This window comes from Pogona vitticeps, chromosome 1, assembly GCF_051106095.1.
Source record: "Pogona vitticeps strain Pit_001003342236 chromosome 1, PviZW2.1, whole genome shotgun sequence".
In the NCBI taxonomy this organism is placed as follows: domain Eukaryota; kingdom Metazoa; phylum Chordata; class Lepidosauria; order Squamata; family Agamidae; genus Pogona; species Pogona vitticeps.
Genome location: NC_135783.1, coordinates 46906676 through 46930546, shown reverse-complemented (window position 1 = coordinate 46930546; position 23871 = coordinate 46906676). Strand labels below are relative to the sequence as shown.

Here is a 23871-nt window from a genome sequence, read left to right as displayed (position 1 = left end):
AAAATGGCTTCAAGCTAGTTTGCATATTAATGAATGGGCAAAGATCTGAAGCCAGAGCACAGAAGGTGGTAGAAGATATATAGAAAAGAAATGGAACAGAAATCCTGAGTGATAACAGGCAGACTTTTATTAACAGTGTTACCAGGAAGGAGAAAGGGCTGCAATACACAGTAATTAATCAGTGTAATTCATTCCATTTTATTTTCTACTCCATTACATGTTATTGTTGTTCTGTGCCATTATGTCAGAAGTGATTTTAGCAATCTTAATATGGCCTTCAAGGTAAGTGAGATGTTTAAGGGGTAATTTTACCAGTTCCACTCCCCCAGTGAGTTTCCATAGCTGAATGGGGATGCAAATCCAGACCTCCTGGGTCATGGTCCTTCAGTCTTCCCCCTACACCACACAGGGTATCCATGTTACAGATGGTTATATATGAGTAGGATGTGCAACTCCAATGCAAAAAAATTCAAAGCACCTTAAACTGCTGTAGAGTTAGTGACTAGAGTGTAGGACTGAGAAGACACAGGTTCAAATCCCCATTCAGATGTTAAGTTTATCGGATGGCCCTGACCTACTCAGCATTTTCCAGTGAAACCTACCTCATACGAATGCTGTGTGTGAATATAAATTGTTTGTGGATGAATGACCATGTGAGCCACCTACATTTGTTTGGAAGGAAGATGCATATATTAAATAAATACATTCAAAACACTCTACATTTACTTGGAATGTATAGAATGATACTCCCCCAATCAACAGGATTGGGTGTTAGCCACCTCCATCCTTAACTCAAATTTAATGAGTTCATGATGAAATGAAAACGGAATGTCCCCCTCCTCTAATCCCAGAAGCCCTCTTAGTGATAAGAAATTGAGGGTATGATACAAACTAACTGTCCCCAGGAAGCTACAAGCAATGTAAACTGTGCCATTAATCTAAAAGAGGGTTTTTCATTCCACAACATTATCAATAAAGGAGGCACTCATTTCAAGACAGGACAACTACATCATTGTAAGCCATCAGAGGAAGGTAAACACAGGGATAATGTTATAATAAATTGTGTTGTCGTAGTGATTATTCTTTTCATGGTTTTAAATAACTGATTAGCTACTGTGTAGAGAAAATTTTGAGTTGTACAACATATGATTAGGCCTGGAAAGAAGCAGTCAGCAAGTGCTGTAGCCTGTATATGGCCTGCGGGAGTGGCCAGAGCCCCTGGAGTTTCTGAGCACCTCCATATGCCCTCCCCATTTAAAAAAAAATTACTCAGAAATTTTCCTTTATGCCCTCTTGGCGGTATGGGGCAATTTTGCCATGTGTTTAGGGAAACTCAACAACCCTGCTCCCCCACCTTATTTTCAAACATTTGACTGCTAAAGGATGTAAAGGTTTCTCTGGAACTTCTTTTTAAAAACATTATTTTTGTAAGAGAGAAGTGGAGAGGAGAATCATAAGAGTGGATGCAGCCCTTGAAGTCCCTGAATAGGTATGTACTACCACCAAACCACCAAACTACCACCAAAGGGACGTGGTGGTGCTGCGGGTTAAACCGCAGAAGCCTCTGTGCTGCAAGGTCAGAAGACCAGCAGTCCTAAGATCGAATCCACGTGACAGAGTGAGCTCCCATCGCTTGTCCCAGCTCCTGCCAAACTAGCAGTTCGAAAGCATGTAAAAATGCAAGTAGATAAATAGGTACCACCATGGTGGGAAGGTAATGGCATTCCGTTTCTAGTCGCGCTGACCACGTGACCACAGAAACTGTCTTCGGACGAACGCTGGCTCTATGGCTTGGAATCGGGGATGAGCACCGCCCCCTAAAGTCAGACATGACTGGACTAAATGTCAAGGGGAACCTTTACCTTTACCTTACCACCAAACCTCTGGTGAGAGTCCATCCCCAGCCTAAAGCAAGCAATCTGAATTAAATAATTTATACTATTTTATTTCATCTTCCATGATAAACAAGTTAATTCAACCACTTCATAGGCAATAGTGAAAAGTTTCCCATTTTTTCCTTCCACTGCAGCCATTACAAGCAGCAGCTACTGTAGTTTTCCTTCGGGTGCCTCAGGCTTCATTGTGTTTCCATCACAATGCCTTGGGTGTAGTTTTGTTCTAGGCCATTGGGAGGGGGGGTGGCCACCTCCCAAAACATAGCATTGAGGGTACTATTTCCCCCAACGTCCCAGAATGATATGATATCTGGGATAGATTAAATCTGCAATAACAACCAGAGAGAGAGAGAGAGAGAGAGAGAGAGAGAGAGAGAGAGAGAGCATAATCCAGAATCATTGGGGTCAGCACCTCAAGCTGACTGAGCTCAGTAACTCACTCTCCCAGTTCTATTGCCAGTCCCTCCCAAATGGTAAAAAATGACCCCTAAATCCACCGCTCACAAACTGGATGGAATGAAGGATATAAAATTTGAGGGCCATTGGGTTCAACCCTGCTCAAAGCAGTTCTGTACACATATCAGAAAAAGCTTCTCACTGAGTAAAATTTGACTGCTTGCTATAGGTTGGTGTATATTCCAACCCCAATATGAGATTGAAACAATTAGCCATGATGCATTCCCATTAATTATCCTGAGGAATTATAGCCTTTTGGGTATAGCATACACATATACAGTCGTGCCCCGCTTAACAATTGCCCTGCATTACGACGCATCCGCTTTACAATCATGTTTTTGCAATTGCAATTGCGATCGCAAAACAATGGTCTAAATGGGGGAATTTCGCTTAGCAATGATCGGTTCCCCGCTTCGGGAACCGATTTTCGCTTTATGATGATCAAAAAACAGCTGATTGTTGGGTTTTCAAAATGGCCACCGGGTGCTTAAAATGGTTCCCCACTGTGCTTAGGGACGGATTCCTTGCTATACAGGCACTAAAAATGGCTGCCGTATGGAGGATCTTCACTGGACAGTGAGTTTTCAGCCCATTGGAACACATTGAATGGTTTTCAATGTGTTTCAATGGGCTTTTTAATTACGCTTTATGATGTTTTCGCTTAACAGCCATTTTCCTGGAATAGATTATCGTCATTAAGTGAGGCACCACTGTAGTTCCTCTCTGCCATTCCAACATGGCATTTCAGTTCAGTTCCAGATATTCTTGGCATATTGAAGCTGTGGACACAGAGAATGTTAACACAGAGAATCTATCATGTGTCCTTTCTGACATTGGTGTAGAACTGCAGTAACATCCTGAATGTTGGTGAAGTGGTGGGTTTATGCTATGCTGGATAGCATGACATTGTGAATTTTTAAACATCAGGTACTTCATTTCCACATGTTCCGATTATGTCCCAGGTCAAACTAACCTGGAGTTCAATTAGTGCTTAGTACCTAAATGAAGAAGTGGCAAGGTTCACAGCTGACTAGAGGTTACGCAGTCTAGAAAGGAAGATTGTGGTCCCTGTTTGATGCCTGTGTGCATTGGTCCACCAGTCTTATGGATCAGTGGTGAGTGAAGAACAAATGCAAGACCTCTGGGGAATCACAAATCTCATTATCTCCTAGATAGTAATGCAAGTAACAAGCTATAACTGTGGTTTGGAAAGTATGTAATGTGTAGATAGCTACTTCCTGCTAAATTAGTAAGTAAAGTAAGTGGACATCTTTTACCAGTTTCTACTTGCTCTAAACCAGGAGGATGGGCTTCCACAACAGGGATTCTGCTTGTAAATTGAATTTCCAGCTGTGTCTTTTCTTTGTCCTCATTACTGTTGTTAATAGTGTCTCCAGAGATACCACAGCTGGATCTGCTTCAGCTGAGAAACATTCAACTGAGAAACATTCAGCACGAAGGAGTGCTAGTCCAGGGTGATCAGATAGGCACCTCTGTTCTGCCAGCCCGGCAAGTATAATATCAGCTATGTTGGGGTGATGAAGGCCAGATGCTGATGGGACACGACAGCCTGGGAGTTTTGCGCTAAGAGGGCTGCTGAGTTGCCACTGTCCTTCGGTGCCCTTTCCCCAGTATCCCCATCCAGTGGTAGCTGATAACAATGACAGGCCCCTGGAGCTCATCAGTGTCCTGACTAAGTGACTCCCTCTGACAGATCCACCTCCTGCTGCTGCTCGAACCAGCTTTCTGCTCTTCCTAGCTTCCCATGGAGCTGGGAGGCAGTACATAGCACAATTGTAAGAGAATAAGCAAAGCCATATTACTTTGCCTAGATGAACAGTGTGGAAGAAAAGGCCCAAAGCCAGAAACAGTAGTGGAGCAAGCTGTCTGATACTTGACATGAAAAGGGTAGAAACTGGAAAAACCCATTGCATCTAAGTGTAAAGCCTAGTTAGGGACATTCCTAAGGTGCAAGGAATCATTCCAGTGGCTGTAATATATAAGATCCACAATCCAGCCTGTGAACAAAAGGGGTAGACTTCTCACCTAACTCCAGGAGGGGGACATAATGACTCACAGATAAGAAGTGTAACTTGATTTTGGTGTCCTAGGCACTCAAGAAGTCAAAATCGATATTCTGCGACTGACATTTATACCAAAGTCTTAGTTCCTTGCCATACAGTTTGGAATACTTGGGAAAGACAATTCACCACTGATTCCCTAAGGTCCAGCTATCCAGACACTAAGGGAGATGGTTAGGGTAGTATTACTCACCTGTATATTAATACCATTGTACAAGCACAAGACTCAACAAGAAACAAGGGAATTTTTTTTCCATCTCCTTTCTTCTCCTTGCCACTGACATTTTTCTCAATGTTTTTACGAAGCTGTGTTTACCACCTTGTATGGTAACACTCAATGCGCTGGCTCCTCTGTCCCCTGGGAATTGCCCTGTGATGATTTCATCATCTGATCTGCTGTTTGCTCTGGCCTCTCTAGGGCTTTTCTGCCTGCTTTCTGCTTGCATGCAGGATGCTCAGAAGATCAGAGCCCATCTGGTCATTGTCTGTCTCCAAGGGGAAAAAAAACACAAGGCAACAGCTTTGGATTTTTAAGTAGGGCTCCCTTAAAAATTAAAGGCATTTGAGCATCCTCAAAGAGTTTTCACAGTTTGGTAAGTTACCAACCAGCTGGCATTTGCTTGGTGATTGGTCATCCGGAGGTAAACAACAGTAAGCTTCATTTACATGTTGATTGTGCAAGCATGTCAACTCTAAAAAGGAGCCATTGGAGTGTTAAAATTCTATTATCGTTCCAATTTCAAAGCTGCCATCTTGTCTTTTTCTGCCCTCAGTAAAACTAGAGGTACTATTTCACTGCGTCAGAGAATGATTTGTGGTGTTCACTGAGTGTAATGAAGTTAATAACTGAAATCCTGTTGCTTGGTATAGTAAGTGGCACTGGACTATGTCCATTGAATCAGTGGGGATTTGATAAGTCATTTGTTCCACTGATTCAAACAGGTTCACACTAGTTGAAACTTAGTTTGCGTAGTAGGTTGCAATTAGAGTAGGCCCACTGAAATCAATGGAACTTATGGAGGAGTTGACTCATCAAATACCCATCAATTCAATGCAGTACTCTATTCTAGTGCAACTTGCAACACTAGGAAACAGTTTTGAGCCAATGTATCTTTACACCATAGATCAGAATACATTTCTTTAACCAGTGGAAAAGGGTGAAAGTGAATAGTTTGTAAACCAACGCTGAACTGTTTAATTCTCACTATTAACAGTACAACCTGTAGAGTACATTAATTGTATATGGAATTGCCCTGATTCATCCACTCACTTTATAGGCTGTCCACATGCCATTACCATCCAATCATTGGTTTTTTCTCTTTTTCTTAGGCTGCACGAAGCTTTTTCCTAAACAATATAGCAGTATACTTCCCACATTCTTCTGCCTTCTTGGCAGGGTTTGGACTGAGATATACAAAGAAAAGTTACCTATGTAACTTAGTATACATTTATTATAACCTTATACCCCTTGTAGCAGTTGTTATTTTATGGCTTTATTTAACTTTTTAATGGGCATTTTGGAAATCTGCCCTCAAAGAAAGACCCATTAATTATTACAGTGGCCCATTCCGTTGTTATAGGCCTGGCTGCTTTGATTAGCCAGGCCGGGCAAGGGTCAAGGGAGGAGGAGGTGGCACGGCAGCAATCAAGCGCCCTGGCCACAGAATCAGGCGTGACAGGCTGAAAGGAGCCAAAGATCACTGGGCAAGACGAAGCGCTGGACATCTCTGCTCGACTTACTGTATTCAAAGAAGGAAAGAGGTCCCGGCGGATGGCCTCCACTTTCGATTTAAAAGATGCTGCAAATTGGTCCGGTGAAAAACTAGGGGGAGGCCCATCACTCGGACCAATTCTGGAAAGGTCGCGTACTATATGGAATAATTCTGCCTGCTGGTTGCTCGCTTCGCTTATCCGGTTAGCAAAGTATGCTCTACTGACAGCCTTTACCTTAGCCAGGTAAAGGTTAGTAGCGCCCTTGACAGCTATCCAATTGTAATCGTCGGGTCCTTTCTCCATTTACACTCTAGCCATCTCCTAAGTCACTTCAGCGCCCGGAGATCCTGGTTAAACCAGGGCGCCAGGCGGACTCTGTGCTGGAGAGAGCGTTTAGGTCCGATCTTATATACAGCCCTAGCCGCGGTGGCGAACCAGCTGTCAACCAGAGCCTCGACAGGAGCACCAACCAGGTCAGCTGTAACATCTCTCATGGCATCCTGGAATTCAACCGGATCCAGTAGCCTTTGAGGGCGGACCATGACAATAGGTCCCTGCTCCCTGCGAGGGGGGAGAGCCATTTTGAGGGCACATTTTATTAGGTGGTGATCCGACCATGACAAGGGTACCAACTCGAGGTCAGTCACCATCGGACCACTCTCGCTCCCATTGGTGGAACAGACCAGGTCAAGTGTGTGGCCACCCATGTGGGTGGGGCCATTGGCATGCTGGGACATGTTCAAGAAGGCCATGGTCTCCAAGAACTCAAGAGCTGGCCCGGAGGTCTCTGCCCCCGCATGCACGTTGAAATCCCCCAAAACCAGTAGCTTCGGGGATCCCAACAGTGCCACGGAGACAAAGTCCACCAGCTCCGGTAGGGAAATGGCTGGGTCGCGGGGATTGTAGAACAGGAAGGGACCCTATAGATCATTCTGTCAGAGAGATGCAGTGAGCAATCAAACTCCCAACCTCTGGCTCTGTAGATACCTAAACTACTGAGCTATACAGCTTGTTTATTTTTTTAAAATAAACATTTGCATTGTATAGCACTAACTCCACTTAGTGTTTTATAAAAAGCCCTGCCAGTTAATTTTGTAAATTACCCCACAAAGTCTACTGCATATGTTTTGAACACACCTCGTTCCTGGGATCAGGACTGCTGAACAAACACAAGGAGATGTCTATTCTCAGACAGTTGGGACCCTCTAATATTCTGAACATCTTACCCATTTGTTCCTAATTCAAAGAAAGGTGGCTCACTAAGCTAAGGAGACCGGCTGCTCTTGGTTTCCACTACAGTTTAAAGTGATTCTTTCGTTTGTTGTAAGCTGGTGATTCTGACATTCCTAACAAAGCAGAGGGAGAAAATTAAAAGCATAACTAACCAGAGCAGGCAGCTCAAAACAAGGAAATGTCAAGGACCAAGGCAAGAGGTGCACATGCAGGCAGCTTCTCAATTATTGATAGTGCTTATAAATAAATGCAGGGAAAAAGAGAGAAGATTAAAGCAGAGGGAGGGAGAGCATTTTTCAGCCAAGGAAAGGAACCCGACCACTTGGTTTTTCTGAAAGGTCAGGCTGTTCTGCATCTTTTCTTCCCTCGTCTCTGCAAAACTCAGTGATATTTGAGTTGATGGATTCGCTTCCTTGTCTACCTATCAGGAGGATCTCAAGGGAGGGAGTGGACAAGACAGCTGGGGGGGGAGGGAGGGGGGGAGGGAGGGAATGCCTTGAGAAATGTGGGACAATGGGCAATTGAGGAAACAACAAATTTAGTGGAGCAGCAAATTCCAAACCAAGTGGAAATAATTCCCCTAAATGTGAAAACAAGATTTATTTAGGTTTGGATCTGTCCCATCCCTCCAGCTTTCTGTCATGGGCACAGCTGAATGGCACACAGGCTGGGAAGAATCCAAATAGCATCAGCCCGTGTTTCTCACTGGGATAAGCACAGTGTAGCTTCGGCACTACTCCTTATAAGATTCAGAACAACCACATAAGAAAAACTACTTTCTCTACTTTTCTAGGCTTTAAAATAGGGATCATTCATAGGATTCAGTCAAATTCTGACCAGAAGTAGACCCTATAAAAACAGTTCAAGCCCTTCCTGTGGCAAAGCAGCCTTCCTCCCAAAGCTGTCAGAGCTAAAAGCTCTAGTTTCAAAGATTCTGAGGACCAAAACAATAACTTTCCCGAAGAAAACAGCCAGAACAGGGGACAGGTGAGAGGAATAGAAAAGGTAATTCACAGACTTACCTTCTGATCCTTGGGGATGTTCTACAAGATATTTACTAATTGCTATGCTTTGGAGGAGGAACTGGGGTTGGTTCCTCCAAATTGTAGCACATTTCACTATTTCAGAGGTCTTAAACTGATTTTCAAACATTGTATTCCCCTAGTTATCCTTCTGAAACTTTTGCAGTTTTCTGGGTTGGCCAATGTTTATATATACCCAAAAATAATTTGGGGCGGGCAGAGAAAAGAAAAAATAGGAAAAAGAAAATAATGGATTCTGTGGCCCATCCATATGCCAACCCAACACATTCCATTTTGTAGTGATTCACACTTAGACGTAAAGTGCAACTACACTGCAGTTTCCCTGGCTTTTGTTCCAGAGTATACAGATAATTGCAAATAAGATCGGACTTTTTCCCGTAGGCATTTGTCGCTTTTTGTTCTTCTATTAGGGGCTAGTGTTTTTGTGTACAGATTCCATTTGTATTGCTTTTTTTTCAGTTTCTGGCATGTGTGGTCACCTATGTTAGTCCAAAGTAGTAGTGGTGTGCTTGTCCTTGGGTGACATTCACAGTGGTGTGTCTTTTTAAAAGATGTGGCTAATAACATAGGGCTGAAGTTACACAACAATGCATAATTTTAAAAATGGTTTGGGAGAGAGAAAAGAGAAACTAACCTGAGCAAGATGTTCATGCTATACTGAAATACTACATACAGTATCTGTAAAGTAGGCACCTTTTATTTCTCTTCTGAACAATTCTGATTATGCTTTCCCAGTATACAGTAGAGATATGTCAAATAAACAAAAAACAAAAGCAAAATATGCTGCTTATGTACCACCCTATAGCATTTAAAGCACACTCAGGGCAGTTTACAGTGTAATTATGTAGTATACATATTGTCGTCCCAGCAAACCCAGTACTCAATTTACCAACTTCAGAAGAATGGAAGGCTGAGTGAACCTTGAGCCAGATACCTGAGATTGAACCCAGTTCAAGAGCAAAGTTTTGGCTGCAGTACAGCAGTTTAACTACTGTGCCATAAGCCACAGCCATTTCACAAGTTCTTATATTAATTCTCTTACCAAATATTTTTTTCAAAAAAGAAGTTGAGAAGACAACAGTATTAATGATAGCAGAAGGTAGGCAACTTGTGTTCCCAATGAAAACTGTAGTAATTTGAAGTGTGCTATGGTCTCTTACCCTGAAAATTATGCAGAATAATTAAACTTTCAATGTGAACAATAACTTCTTATCCTTAAGATATTTTATTACTACTAAAATCTCAAAGATTTATCTTTCTGGTGTGTTCTTCTCTTCACAGCACCCCTGAAATTTATAAAAATTGGCTGGACTTCAATGCTTGAAGGAGACACAAAGCACATTTACAACTCCAGGAAAAAACAACTGATGGGGGGGGAGGGGACTTGAAACAAAGTATGAATATTTATGTAAGGAGACTGAAATTGGAATTAGATATACACAACTGAAGACTTCAAATGCAATGATTAGCACTGATGCTAAATATTCAGTCAAATAAACCTAATATTATTCAAACAATAAACCAAGTTAACTTCTGTAGGTAAGCAGAAATCAACAGTTCCAGGCAAGAGCAAAGCCCAGTTTTTGCCTCTTTTTGAAAAACAACTCTGATGCATTTGATCAGTGACATTTCTGCCAACCCACATTAAAGACAAAACTTGTCCTGAACATCCCCTGTCTTGAATCCAGTCAAGTCAAATGGAGAAACCAATAGCATAATTTCTATTCCATTGTAACCCCTCTCTTTTTTGCATCTCTAATGTCAATGAAATATTTACATTTCAAGTTTCTATCATGCAGCCTACTTTGTTACAGAATCTCATACAAGTAAAAGCATTAAATAACAAAAAGAAGTAGAAAATAGATATTTCCCTCAGCTTTCAATTAGAAAACGTGGCTTTGATCGTGAGATGTAGCAGACCTAACGGGCAAGGCAGTTATAGTCCTCTATTTCCAATACTGTCACTGGAAGGACACATCCTGAAGTTGAAGCTCCAATACTTTGGCCATCTCATGAGAAGAGAAGACTCCTTGGAAAAGACCCTGATGTTAGGAAAGTGTGAGGGCAAGAGGAGAAGGGGACGACCGAGGATGAGATGGCTGGACAGTGTCATCGAAGCTACCAACATGAATTTGACACAACTCCGGGAGGCGGTGGAAGATAGGAGGGCCTGGCGTGCTCTGGTCCATGGGGTCACAAAGAGTCGGAAACGACTAAATGACTAAATGACGATTTCCAATATGAGTACAAATCTTTACATTTGATATTTTCTGTCTCCTTCTTGTCAGATTAGGTAAGGTTGTTCCATCTTATGCTCAGATGCCCCAGAGACACTTTAAGGTTCCCCAGCAGCCTGCTGTCTCAAGTCTCCCAGTCTTCCATCCATATGGATTGGACTTTATAGCATGGCTTGTCTTCCCAACCACTGTAAGACAGAGGTGAACTGAAGAGGGTGAGCTTTTCTGCACAAAACATATCACCCCCCAAAATAATACCCCAAAAATGTTGTGGCACCTTAAAGACTAGCCACTATATTTCAATGTGAGCTTTCAAGGATATATTCACTTCTTCAAACATATGTCTGAAGAATATGAATATGTCTGAAGAAGTGGATGTATCCACAAAAGATCAGAACAGACAAGTCCGTTTTTAAGAAGCTACAATATTTTGGGGGTATTTTGGTTGTTTTAATTTTTGTCTGGATATGCTTTCACAGACTAACACTAACAGGGCTATGGAGGGGGCTTTGGTCTCTTTAGAGGGTTAATCACCACTCCAGAAAACTTGCAGGAGCACCATCCACCTTTTCTGCCAGGAAAAGTGGGGAGGGAGGAAGAGAGAAAGAGAGCTGGGGACCTAAAAACAGTGCCGCAGGCTACATGTGGCCCCAGAGCCTCATTTGGCTCTTGCCTGGTGTCATGGTACAATTTAGCTATTCTACACTGGAAGCTTTACCTTCAGCTTGAATCTCTGCTCTATCTCCACTGTTCCTGCTTGCTTCTAAGTGGTAGCTTAAGAGTGCTTTAACCTGCTAGGTCCTCCTATCCTTTTGAGGAGAGAATCATGTTGATGGCGGTTGGAGCTTTGTCACTTCTCTTCTTACTGCATCTGTGAGAGCCTATCTGTGTTCTTTCCTACCCCCAGAAGGCAGGTCTCTGTCAGTGCATGAATTCCCGTGGGCCTCTGCTGGTCATGCTGCCATGTGAAACAGATGGGCTTCTTTCTCACTCACCTTCCTAGCACAAAGTCCTGGCTGGATATCTGACAAGCTGTTTAGAGGTTGGCTGGCTGAGCAAAGGAGGCTGAAGGAGGGGGCAGAATCCCCCTGAACAGTGAGATCTTAAGATGCTGGTCATTAATTCTTAGAAAATGTGGTTTAGAAAGTTTGAGAACCAGGGGAACGAGTTGTTCAAAATAAGCAATTGGAAGTTGTTCTAGTTGTTCAGAATAAACAACTGGAAGAACACAAGACTAAATCTGTGTACTTATATTAGCAGGATGCCCATCTTCTCTCTGCACCCTGTCCCCCATGCAGTCAATCCAGAGATTGTGTGTCATCAGAAAACACTAGATGAGTATGAATCTATGCACTTCTTATTTCAACAGATAGGGCCTCCTTGACCTGCTGATATATATGGTAAGCAATCTTCCTAGTAGGGGTCCCTAAAGGAAAAGAGGTCCATGGTTTCTAAGAGGTATCTAGTGAACCAGAAGAGAGGAATAGAATGACACACACCCTAGTTACTTCTCAGCTGGATTACTGTAATGCACACTGTGTGGGATTGCCAATGGAAAGTGTCAGGAAACTTCAACGGGTCCAAAATGTAGCAGCTAGATTGTTAACGGGAGCAGGTCACAGGGATCATATAACTCCCCTATTACAGCAGCTCCACCAGAGTAGTAAGAATACCTGGCACTCATCAAAATCAATTTTGACAGGTGCGCCGCCCCTGAGAGGTGAGACAAAGGGTCAAGAATCGACTCAGGGCCCTCCTCCTGGGTGAGTGGGGCATGGGGTGACATGGGGGTTGGTGAGGCCACCGTGGGCCTATAGGAGGGGTTGATAGCTGGAGGGTCCCACATGACCAGAGCACGGCCTCAGGATTGGCCCTGAAGTGACGTGTCGCCCCCACGGCCCTGGAGAGAGGTTGCTGGAACACCACAGCAGTTGTTTTGGGGGACTTCTGCGTGTGCCTGCAGCTCTTTGCAGAGACCGGCGAGTCTTTGAGAAGATGGAGGACAAGGAAAAGCAGCCCCCCTGTCCCCAGTCGCTCCCCAAAGGCAAAAAGCCAAAAGGCACCAGTGAAAGCCAAAAGGTGCTTGTGCTCCTAAGGTTACTTCCATGGACATGTGGGTTTTTCCAAGCCACTGTGCCCCTTAGGACACCCTGCAAGCCTCAGGTGGATGCTGCCTGAAGACCCAGAAAATCTAAGAAGAAAATGCAGGTCTGCAGAGGACATATTCGTATTTACTGCAAAGCCAAAGTAGAAGCAGGAAAGCACAAGAAAGCCAGCCTGCACCCTGTTGTGGGGTGATGATTTTACTTTCTTGGGCTCCATGATCACCACAGATGGTGACAGCAGTCAGGAAATTAAAAGACACCTGCTTCTTGGGAGGAAAGCGATGACAAACCTTGACAGCATCTTAAAAAGCAGAGACATCACCTTGCCAAGAAAAGTCCGCATAGTCAAAGCTATGGTTTTTCCAGTAGTGATGTATGGAAGTGAGAATTGGACCATAAAGAAGGCTGACCGTCGAAGAATTGATGCTTTTGAATTGTGGTGTTGGAGGAGCAGCTGTTAGCAGCATAACTAGATTTGTGAGCTGCAGCTGATACTTTATATTCCTGTTGTACGTTTAGGCCCTGTAAACTCTGTAATCTGAGGTATCATGTACATTTCAAGAGGCATACGGTTTGGCTGGACAAAGTTCCAAGTAGAGTAGTCCTGGAATGAGCTGGAATTTTTAGCATGTATACATTACTGAAACAGCTATGTCTACACTGGCATGGGCATGTTGTGAGAACGACTGACAGTTGGATTCCAAAAGATCTCCTGTTTGGAGAATTATTGCAGGGAAAGCACCTCAGAGGGAGACCACAGCTGTGATACAAGAATATTTGCAAGCAGAATCTGAAGGCCTTAGGAATGGAGCTCAACAGATGGGAAACCTTCACATCCGAGCGTTCAGCCTGGAGGCAGGCAGTGCATCATGGCCTCTCCCAATTTGAGGAGACACTCGTTCAGCAGGCCGAGGCAAAGAAGCAGTCCTGAAACCAGCAAAATCAGGGAGCTGGACAGGGGACAGATTGTATTTGTCTTCAGTGTGGAAAGGATTGTCATTCTTGAATTGGCCTTCTCAGCTACACTAGACACTGTTCCAAGACAGCGCACATTCAGAGCACATTACCATAGTACCTCGAGATTGAAGGATGCCGAGTAATGGTTTGGCTGGCACCTGAAGTTGTTGCAGGTTGGATGTTCTTACAAACGTGAACTTGTATAAATGATTCATGATTTTGTTTCTTCGTGCTTGTTTGTATGTTAATCTTTTAATCACTTTGTTTTAAAACTTTGTCTATAAGCTACTTCAGGTACCTCAGCGTTGAGCTGAAAAACAGGATATAAATGTTTTAAAACATCTGTGGAACTATTAACATTCTGGGATACAATACACTGTTAGAATAAGAACCTCTAAGTCAATGCAAGAACAATGATTGCTCATTAAAATATTTGGAAAATCGTTTTTACCAAGTCTACAGACTAAACCAGTGATTTCATGAAAGTAATAATTTGTCAATGAGGGAACTGCTTGCTCTGTACAGTGATCTGAGGTAAAAGCAAAGACAAGACGGAAAATTCAAGGCTGTCACCTACTGGTATGTTTCAGTATTGACTGTACATTAAAATGGAACACAGGTTTTGTTTGCTTTCTGGAGATGATGCTTTGCACAAACTTGATTGTATTTATGGAGTAGTTTTCACATGGGGAATCAGAACAGCATAGAGAAAGAATTTCATAGCAACCTATGGTAATGTACAGTGACATAGTTTTCAGGAGATGGTTAATTTTAAGAGCAGCTCAGTGTTTTTCTGGTGATCGGTGGCAACAGGTCTTTCCATGTATTTGGATCAAATCATTGATACACAGCTTTTCAGCATTATTTTATCTTTGTGGAACACAACCACCCAAAAGCTATTTGTAGCAGCTCACCTATGGCGTGGCAAAAAATGCTGAAAGCAATCCTGAGGGAATGACAGGAAGGAAACCATTCCAACGTATCCTCAGGGTAAGCCCATGCTTCTAAATAACTCAGTGTGTGTGGGCATCAGCATTTTCCTAACATGGGACCTTGAAAGAAGAAGCCAAGCAGTTTGCAACTGTATTGTTACTATAAACAGCATCTATGAAAATCACACCAAATGAAAGCCTTTCTATGTAGATATGGCCAAACATTTTTATTACTATTTGGAGGGTTGGCTGACACTGGAGCAAAGAAGGCTGCAAATCCAAGATGCCATGATTTGTTCTGCTGTTCAGGAGGTGCAGTAAGAATGAAACTTCTGAGCTTGCCAAGTACTGTTTGTTAGAAGGAAGTGCCTAAATCTCATCCTAATTGGCTGAGGAGTACTCAGTGCTTTACCTAGAAGCCACCTGTCGAGCTTTCTCTGCTGGGGACAAATAGATACCTGGCAAGACTGAGAAACCTACCTTGCTCCACCCAGTGACACAGTTGCCACCAACTTTGTACACATTTCCTTAGTAAACGGAGTATCTGTTGCGGGTAAGCAAGTGGGAGCAGGACAGGGAGTGTGAAAGAAAGGAAACCACCACCTCTCTTGAAATGTACATACCAGAAGATGAAGCAAGGATTGAGTCCCCTGGGACAGGTTGGTATAATAACTGGAGGAGAGAGATAATGGTAAGCTTCTGAGATTTCCTTCATGATGAGGGGCAGAATGAGAATGGAGCTATAGTCACAGAATACTAATAGCAATTTCCCTTCCTCCGTATCTTCCCACTGTGCAATTTCTCTTCTGAAAAGCAAAGTTGCTCATGAAAAAGCAGATTAAGAGTCAATGTAGTGCAGTGTTTAGTGTGCTGCTGGTTGAGGAGTTTGGAAATTCAGGTTCAAGTCCTAGGTTCAAGCCAGGAAATCCTCACAGTGACTTCAGGCCACCCCATCTTCCTCTTAGGCTGACTTACCTCAGAAGATTGTTACAAAGATAAAATGGGGAGGAGAGCTGCATTGGATATATTGGATTAAAAATGACATACAACTGTAATTAGTAACGTACTGTATGTATGTATGTATGTATGTATGTATGTATGTATGTATGTATGTATGTATGTATGTATGTATGTATGTATGTATGTACTGTATATGTATATATATGTGTGTGTGTATGTGTATATATGTGTATGTATATATGTGTGTGTGTGTTTGTGTATATGTGTGTGTATATAATTGGTCTGGATATATTCATCTGAAATATAAAAATATGCCTGTTCATTTAGGGAATGTTGGGAAGCTATATGTTGGTTCCTTCTCTTCTGCTGTTCTGACTGGATGTTTAGGTTCTGAGAGGCAGTTGCCTACCAACCACTATTCCTTGGAACTGAGTGGGACTGATATTTACTACTATACTTTTTATTTCTTAGCATTGCTGGGGCTGCACATACCAAGGGGTCAAATTTAAACAGCAACAGTCAAGTCCTAAAAATAATGTTTCCCAGTAAAAGTATAAAAAGTAAAGTGTGCTGTTTATATGCTTCCCCATAGAAGCACTATCTGGGTAGTTTACAATTTAATTATGCAGGCTACACATCCCCTACCCCTGCCAGCTGGGTACTCAGTTTACCAGCCTTGGAAGTATGGAAGGCTGACTCAGCCTTCAGTCAGCTATCTGAGCCTCAGGTTATGAGGTATTACTGTTCAACTACTGTGCCACAAGGTTTATCCATTGCCTGTTCAAGACCAAATTGGTCTCCAGGGCTGTCATCTCAGAAGGAAACCTCTTCTAAAGATGATGCACAAGAAAGCCTACATACAGTTTGCTGCAGACAACCAGACTAAGGACATGGATTTCCAGAACCACATCCTGTGGTCCGATGAGACCAAGATAAACTTATTTGGTTCAGATAGTGTCAAGCGTGTGTGGTGGCAACCAGGTGAGGAGTACAAAGACAAGTGTGTCGTGCCTACAGTCAAGCATGGCAGTGGGAAAGTCATGGTCTGGGGCTGCATGAGTGCTGCCAGCACTGGGGAGCTACAGTTCATTGATGGAACCATGAATTCCAGTATGTACTGTGACATACTGAAGCAGAGCACGGTCCTTCGGAGATTGGGCCACAGGGCAGTATTCCACCATGATAACAACCCCAAACACACCTTCAGAATGACCACTGCCTTGCTAAAGAAGCTGAGGGTAAAGGTGATGGACTGGCCAAGCATATCTCTAGACCTAAACCCGATTGAGCATCTGTGGGGCATCCTGAAACAGAAGATGGAGGTGTGAAAGGTCTCTGACATCCACCAGCTCTGTGATGTTGTCATGGAGGAGTGGAAGAGGACTCCAGTGGCAACCTGTGCAGCTCTGGTGAACTCTTTGTCTAAGAGGGTTAAGGCAGTGCTGGAAAATAATGGTGGCCACATACTTTGTGCCCAGTTTGGTCGTTGCCACTTAGGGGTGTACTCACTTTTGTTGCCAGTGGTTTAGACATTAATGGCTGCGTGTTGTGTTATTTTGAGGGGACAACACATTTACACTGTTATACAAGCTGTATACCCACTGCTTTACATTGTAGCCAAGTGTCATTTCTTCAGTGTTGTCACATGAAAAGATATACTAAAATATTTATGAAATGTAAGGGGGTGTACTCACTTCTGTGATATACCGTACTGTATATAAACACTGTCCAGCATTTACACAACCCACGACATCACAAATACAGCTGTGGCTTCTCAACAAGCAAGCAAACAAGCTCAAACACATCAACATTAAATGGATACTTTAAAAAATTCTGCCAAGATTCCTAACTGCCTTTCCACATTATTGCCTTGAATTTGTTTCTGATTTGTGTTTTAGGGCATGAGCTTCTAGAGGAGCTGCTGACATATGATGATCTCTTTCTGGAATCTTTCAATGCTTTTCTAGCTCTGCCTGTGAGTAAAGTTTCGACCTTTGCCAATTTCGACCTTTTGAAATTGCTGGTTATGGTGGGTTCTGGGAGCTGTGGTCCAAAAAAACAAAAACAAAAAAAGAAAAGAAAACAAACAAACAAAAACCCCTCTGTCCTTTCTTGCCTAAAGGGAAGTTTTTTTAAAATCTTCCAAGTAGGCTTTCCCGCTTCGACTGCATTATGACCGACTGACAGGACGGCTGCAGGAGCTTGATGGCTTCTTTTCGGAGACTCTCAACCAGATGGACGTTGAGCCAAGTTCTCCTTGCTATGGAGTGACTGATGCAGAAAGGGAAAGAGCCCTGGCCTGGTTAGCACAGGAACGTCTCCTCCCATTCCAAAGGTGGCGTCCCAGACCTCTGTTCATTCTCTTTCCTTCTTATTTCATGATTGACGTTATGTGCTGTCCCACTGAGTTGCTGGCTTGCAGATATTCTCTGGGCTTAGTCTTCTGCCACTGAGAGTGGGATTTTATATGCCTCAAAGAGATGGTTGTTGTTGAAAGCGTACTTTTTAACATCTGATGGAGGCATTGCATGGAAGGGGGCTGTGTGGATGAAGTTCTAACTTAGTTTCTTCTTCTAATCTTACGATGGTTATGGCCATTAAATGCCACATAGTCTGTAAGAGCCCATTATTCAGACCAGCCTCTTCCAAGAAAATAATATATAGCAGCTGCTCACATTTGCAGCTACAACAGTAGAACTATCTGCAGTCCTTAATTTCATCCAAAGTTTCACTGCGCCCCATTATTGGTTTCAGCAACACCATTTGGGCTCAGAGTCCAAATACTGTAATTCTTATGTTTGTTTTGCAAGACATGCAAGTTTCCAAAGAGTAAGGAGTTACTACTCTTACTCTTCCAAAGAGTAAGAAGGTATTAGTGCTTTTCTTACTCAACAGGAGCAAAGGCCAGCCTTTGGGCGTCTAACATTTAAAGGCAGGGATCACTGTTCAGTGGAAAGCATGAACAGCCATTTTGCAGTGACTTGAGAGGAAAAAACGTAACCACAATGAGAATAGTTTTTTTAAAAAACACTGCAGTCAGATATGTGTAAAGAAATTAATAATTCAGAATTAGGCATGTCTTTAGACAAATCTGTAAAAACAAACTTGATTGGGGTATGTGTGAATTTCCAAGACCACCAAGGGCAGAGCAAAGAGCCCATGGCACTCAAAAGGGTGGAGTGATAGACCTATACTGTATACCCTTCATATGAAATGGGGCATTCACATGTCACCATTGAAAGTGGGGAAAGGAAAAGAAAAACTTGGGAAAATGAAAGGAAATATGTACTTTAAAAACAACACATCAAAGTCTTGTGACTAAACAGTATTCATTTCAGGATGGGGGCAGGGAGAATGGGCAGAAACAGCATACAGAAGAGGTGTTCATCGCTCTTTTAAGGAGGAATCAAAGACTAGAGTGCCCATGGCCCTTTTAAAGCTCACTTGCTACCTGTCTCTATATAGGACTGTCTTTTATTTGGAGTACAAATTGGCAAAGTTGCTAATATGTCCACTGGATGAGAGCTATCCAGTGAACCGCTATGCAATCCGTGGCTACAGTCGCCAGTCTGACAGCACTGCTGTTTCCAGCATCCCCAGCCATTCGTCAACATGGGTACAATCCACTGGAATCCCAAGCCACATGCTGTTAAGATTTCCTAGTCAAACACGGAGTACCCCAGCCTACCTAGGTGAGTTTCTTACAGATGTTGTCTGCTGCTCTTGCATGAGAGTTGGAGAATGTGTTGCCCTTCCCACATCAACTTCACTGCAGCTCTCATTAACTCTAGCCATCATAGCCAAGGATAAGAGATGACAGGAGTTATACTTTGACAACATCTGGAGGTTCACTAAATCCCTCCTTTTCATGGATTTAGAATGCCTTGATATTCAGAAACACTGCCAAGTAGAATTTTAAATCCCCTTAAGATTCCTCTTTCCCAGCTGAGATTGAGACAAAAGCTCTTGTTCTTTTTGCCTTATGTATCTCTGTGATTTGTGCAAAAATTCTCTACTGTCCGTCCCCTACGAGAAGTAAAACATGCAGTAGGTACAGGAGAACCAGCTGATTGATAAGAAAGACACAAACAACTAACCTATCCAGTGATTCAAATTCTTAAAGCACAAATCATATTGGCTTTGGGGAATTTGTGCTATTCATTCAAAAACTGGCAATTTTGCACAAAATATTAATCTCACCAAAATGGGAACTCTATTAAGAACATCCGGAAATTCATCACAATTGTCATGGGTGAGAAAAAAAGGTTGCAATTCCTTGTCCTCACATGCAAGGATGATACAAATGATGATACACTGAGATGTAAAATACCATTTTGTTCTTCCTTCATAGATAGGTGCTTGAGTTAAAATAGATTGCACTGAAGATAAGGAACTTTTAAGTACTGGTTGGATCACACCAAATTTCACAGTGTGGATACGCTCTGTGTCTTTTCTAGTCAATGGAAAGGCCACTCCGTTTTCCCTTTTTTACCAACTGTGCCCCTCCATTTTTTTAAAAAAACAAAAACACAACTATATAGCAGTTCAATTTATCCTGAAGATCATTGTCATGTGTGCTGCCTTGGGTCACTTGAACAGAAAAAAAGTGGCCTTCAAATGACAGAAATAATAAATAGTTAATAATTCTCTGATTCCTCTGTCTTTCACCAGGCACAGGCTTAAGGAGAGATGCCTCTTTTTCAGCAAATTCTGTGTAGTGGATGAGTTTTGTGGCAGCTCCAGGACTTTTCTATTTCTTTTTTTTTTAAGAGCTAGAGTGATGGCATCATCTGCCAGAGCCCCAAAATAAATTGCTAACTTTCTTTGCTTTGGCAAGTGAATAAGCTCATAAAGAAATTTTCCAGTTTCTTCCCATTGTTTGTGACAGATTAGCAGAACTAAACAAAATTTAGTGACAGGCATTGTAAGAGAATGAGACAGGACATTCATTCATTCATTCATTCATTCATTCTTTCTTTCTTTCTTTCTTTCTTTCTTTCTTTCTTTCATCTATCATCTATCTATCTATCTATCTATCTATCTATCTATCTATCTATCTATCTATCTATCTATTTGATTTATATCCCGCCTTTCTAGACAATGTCTATTCAGGGCGGCTTACAATAAAACATACCATTCTTTTCTTTTCTTTGATGAATTACCCACTTCTTATAAAATTTGAGGGGCTGGGGAAGAAGTACAAAGACAGAAAATCACACCAAATAAAACAAATGTTACCTTTGTAGACAGATGGGTTTTTAAAACATGATGGCAAATTCAGGCCAGAAACAGCCCACAACTGGAAGAGAATTGGCGAGAGAGAAGTTTGGGTGAAGCTCTGAACAGCAAATAGGGAGCTTCTCTTACCTCCAGGATTATGCAGATTAGTTTGCTGTGTTTCTTTGTTGATCTGCAAGACACAAGCACTGGATTCCTGTGAAGTCTGGTTTCATATGTAGAGAAAGTGCCTCAATTTTAAGTATCCCTTCTGCTGTCAGTGTGCCATTAATTTTCACTCTTGTGTTGTTGTTGTTGTTGTTGTTACTATTATTATTGCTGTTGCTGTTGTTGCTATTTTTTATGGTTTTGTGTCCTTCTGTTAGCCGCCCAGAGTAGTAGCTTGCCTACTAATTGGACAGGATATAAATGTAAACAAACAAACAAACAAACAAATAAATCACATCTCTGGAATATTATCATGTTTTCAGCTCTATTGATCTGTAATTGATTCTGGGCTCACTAAGGAACAAAGGATATGACAGCATGAGTTTAGAAGCAGGTTAAAAGCTCCTAGATTTGTCTATTGTTTTTGGAGGGGTTAGGATACTGCTTGAAGTGACAAAGAAGATGCATGGGGAAGAACACAGCAATCTCTATGTCAGCAGAACAGAAGATCACATGTAGGCGTTGCTTGGTTAAAAAGCCAGTTAAAGCCAGTTTGGACATTGTTCCTAGTATTTGGAAGGAGATGGAATCTTCACTGCTATTTCTTCTTTTAATCTTTGAGCATCTTATAAACCCATGGCACTCCTGTCTGATCCATGCTAAGGAGGCAGCAGCAGCTCTCCTCTTACGAACTGGAGATATTCTTGGTTCATCAGCAGTGGCTCCACCACTTCTCAGCCTTCTTCTAGTGAGATAATGTATCATGATTTAGATCAAATATCTGGGCCTCCAAGTTTAGGTGGAAGACCAGTCTTCATCACACTTTATGTTTTTTTCTTTCCCACCTTTTGAACTTTCTGTGTGTATGTTTTTATTCAGACCGCTTTGCAAGCTTACCTGGCCGAATCACTGTTGGCCTCTCGTTGGAGTCTTCAAGTGTCTTGGGTTTGGGCCAGTCTCCAGCTGCAGAATGTCTGAGCAGCCTACAGCTACAGAGTCTCTTATCTGAATCCAGCATAGAAAGCGCAAGTGGTGAGAGAAGCCTGCAGTTTAGTTGAGAGGAACAGAGGCAGAAATACCATGGCCCAGTTCAAGTTTTCAAGGACTGCACAGTTAGTTGCCAGACTGACGAGAAGTCCCAAAGCCAAATGTAACTTGGGTAGCTTTCTTTTGTAAATAGGAACTTCATTCTATTACATTTACAAATATGCAGGTCGTCTCTGGCCTGCTCCGCCTTTGACCATTAGCAACATTCTGAAACAATTTTTTTTGAATCTGTTAAATTTGTCCTGTCCTACTCCCCAATTCCCCAGTAAAATGCTGCTTTATTTTTGTCATGCTGCTGATGTTATTGAGGTAGAAATCCAAGGCCCTACTGAGCAGAATGAAGAAGAGAGGCCTCAATTTCATCTTATACTCTATTTGGAAGAGAATCAAGTCAAAGACTTAATCTAAAAAGGAGGAGGACAGAATATGTAAAAATTACTTTTTGGGGATTACAATTACAATTAATACATACACCCCTGTCAACTGGGCAAGTAGCCATGCTGATTGGTGATTCCTAGGAGTGGTAATTAAAAAAAAACAACAAAAAGAAAAAAAAACCCCAAACTTTTTCCAAGCTCTGTGGAGAGTTCCTCTGTAACTTTCTTAAATGCAAAGATTACTTTGTTTAATGATGTCGAACAGCAATAAAATGTCACAAGTGGTTTATGAACTGGGCCTAAGGCAGGAATGGTGTATTTGTGCCCTTCATATGTTGGTGGACTGCCATTCTCATCCATCTAAGCCAGTATAGCCAATGGTGACCAGTATTGGGAGTTGCAGTTCAACATTGTGAAGGCCGCAAGTTGTCCATTCCTGGTTTAAGCTGTTTTTGGAGATGAGTACTAAAGAATGCAAAGCGATTTGACCACGTATTAGAAAGCTATTGGCCTTTTCTTGTCTTTTAAGGAGAAAGGCGGGGTAAAAATATTTTAAATAAATAAATGCCCTTAGTGTTTTCTTTGAACTTTTAATCTATTTGTACTGTTAACATCTCTGCTGTACTACAACCTCTGAGGTGCTTCCTTTTTAGGTAGACATTTTCATGACTACAGAAAGGCCAAAATCGTGGGGGCAGAGTTAGTCTCCCCAGTGAAGAGGGATGCCACCAAGAGAGTCAGATTACCGCTGATTAAAGCCTCTCTCTTTCTTTATGATCTTGAGGTGTACTTGACTTTGTCACATTGGGTGTGAGCTGTGTGCTCTCCAAAACTGCAAAAGGGCAGCTTTAAGCAGTGGTAGTGGATATCACCATTGTCATTGTAGAGGTGGAACTGCACAACACGATTTCAGGCAAAGTTGATAAAATCTATCTTCAGCCACTTTCAAACTTGCTCACAGATAGAGGCATCCTTAAGCACAGTTCTGCCAAATGCATTTCTGCTCAGATGCAGTAAAAAATTGGACAGAAGCTGTCTGGAAGAGGATGCCATTACACTGCCTTCAGGGCAGTGTAATTTGATCTTAATCTTGATATGATCTCTCACTGCAGGAAGGCTCAGAAGTGGTGGGGCCAGTGCTGGAGAGCCCAGGGTATCTCTAATTCCTAACAGCAGAGCTGCTCTTCCTGTCTCCTCACTTAAGCAAGACTTCACTGAGCTTCACATGGATGGGTAAGCGGGGCTTTAAAAAGTGTCATGACGAAGATATCAGACTAGATTTAATTTTCCAATAGATGCTTGAAAGCTTGACCTGTGAAGATATGAACTCAGAGAGGTCAATGTTAATGGAAAGATCCAGATCAAGTTCCCACTGAATTCAATGTTTCATTATGCCATGAAACTCAATGGATAACCTGGGTTGGTCCTTTTCTCTCAGAATGTGCTACCT

The 23871-nt window shown here is 42.3% G+C and overlaps 1 protein-coding gene across 5 annotated transcripts in view; it reads left to right on the top strand.

The window, feature by feature from the left end:
• The first annotated feature begins 13205 nt into the window (after window positions 1-13205).
• Window positions 13206-23871, top strand: part of LOC110074672 (uncharacterized) — a 39756-nt gene continuing 29090 nt past the window's right edge. For 3 of the 5 annotated variants that reach the window (XR_013540413.1, XM_078383039.1, XM_078383042.1), the window contains exons 1-6: window positions 13206-15311; window positions 17511-17587; window positions 17763-17947; window positions 19078-19304; window positions 21877-22029; window positions 23534-23654. Coding sequence is in view for 4 of the 5 variants with exons in the window: in XM_078383039.1 (XP_078239165.1) it covers window positions 15266-15311; window positions 17511-17587; window positions 17763-17947; window positions 19078-19304; window positions 21877-22029; window positions 23534-23654 (809 nt within the window). In the remaining variant the exon portion in view is untranslated. Of the gene's footprint in view, window positions 15344-17510; window positions 17588-17759; window positions 17948-19077; window positions 19305-21876; window positions 22030-23533; window positions 23655-23871 lie in introns of all 5 variants that reach the window. The other 2 variants (XM_078383041.1, XM_078383040.1) reach the window with 2 other exon arrangements.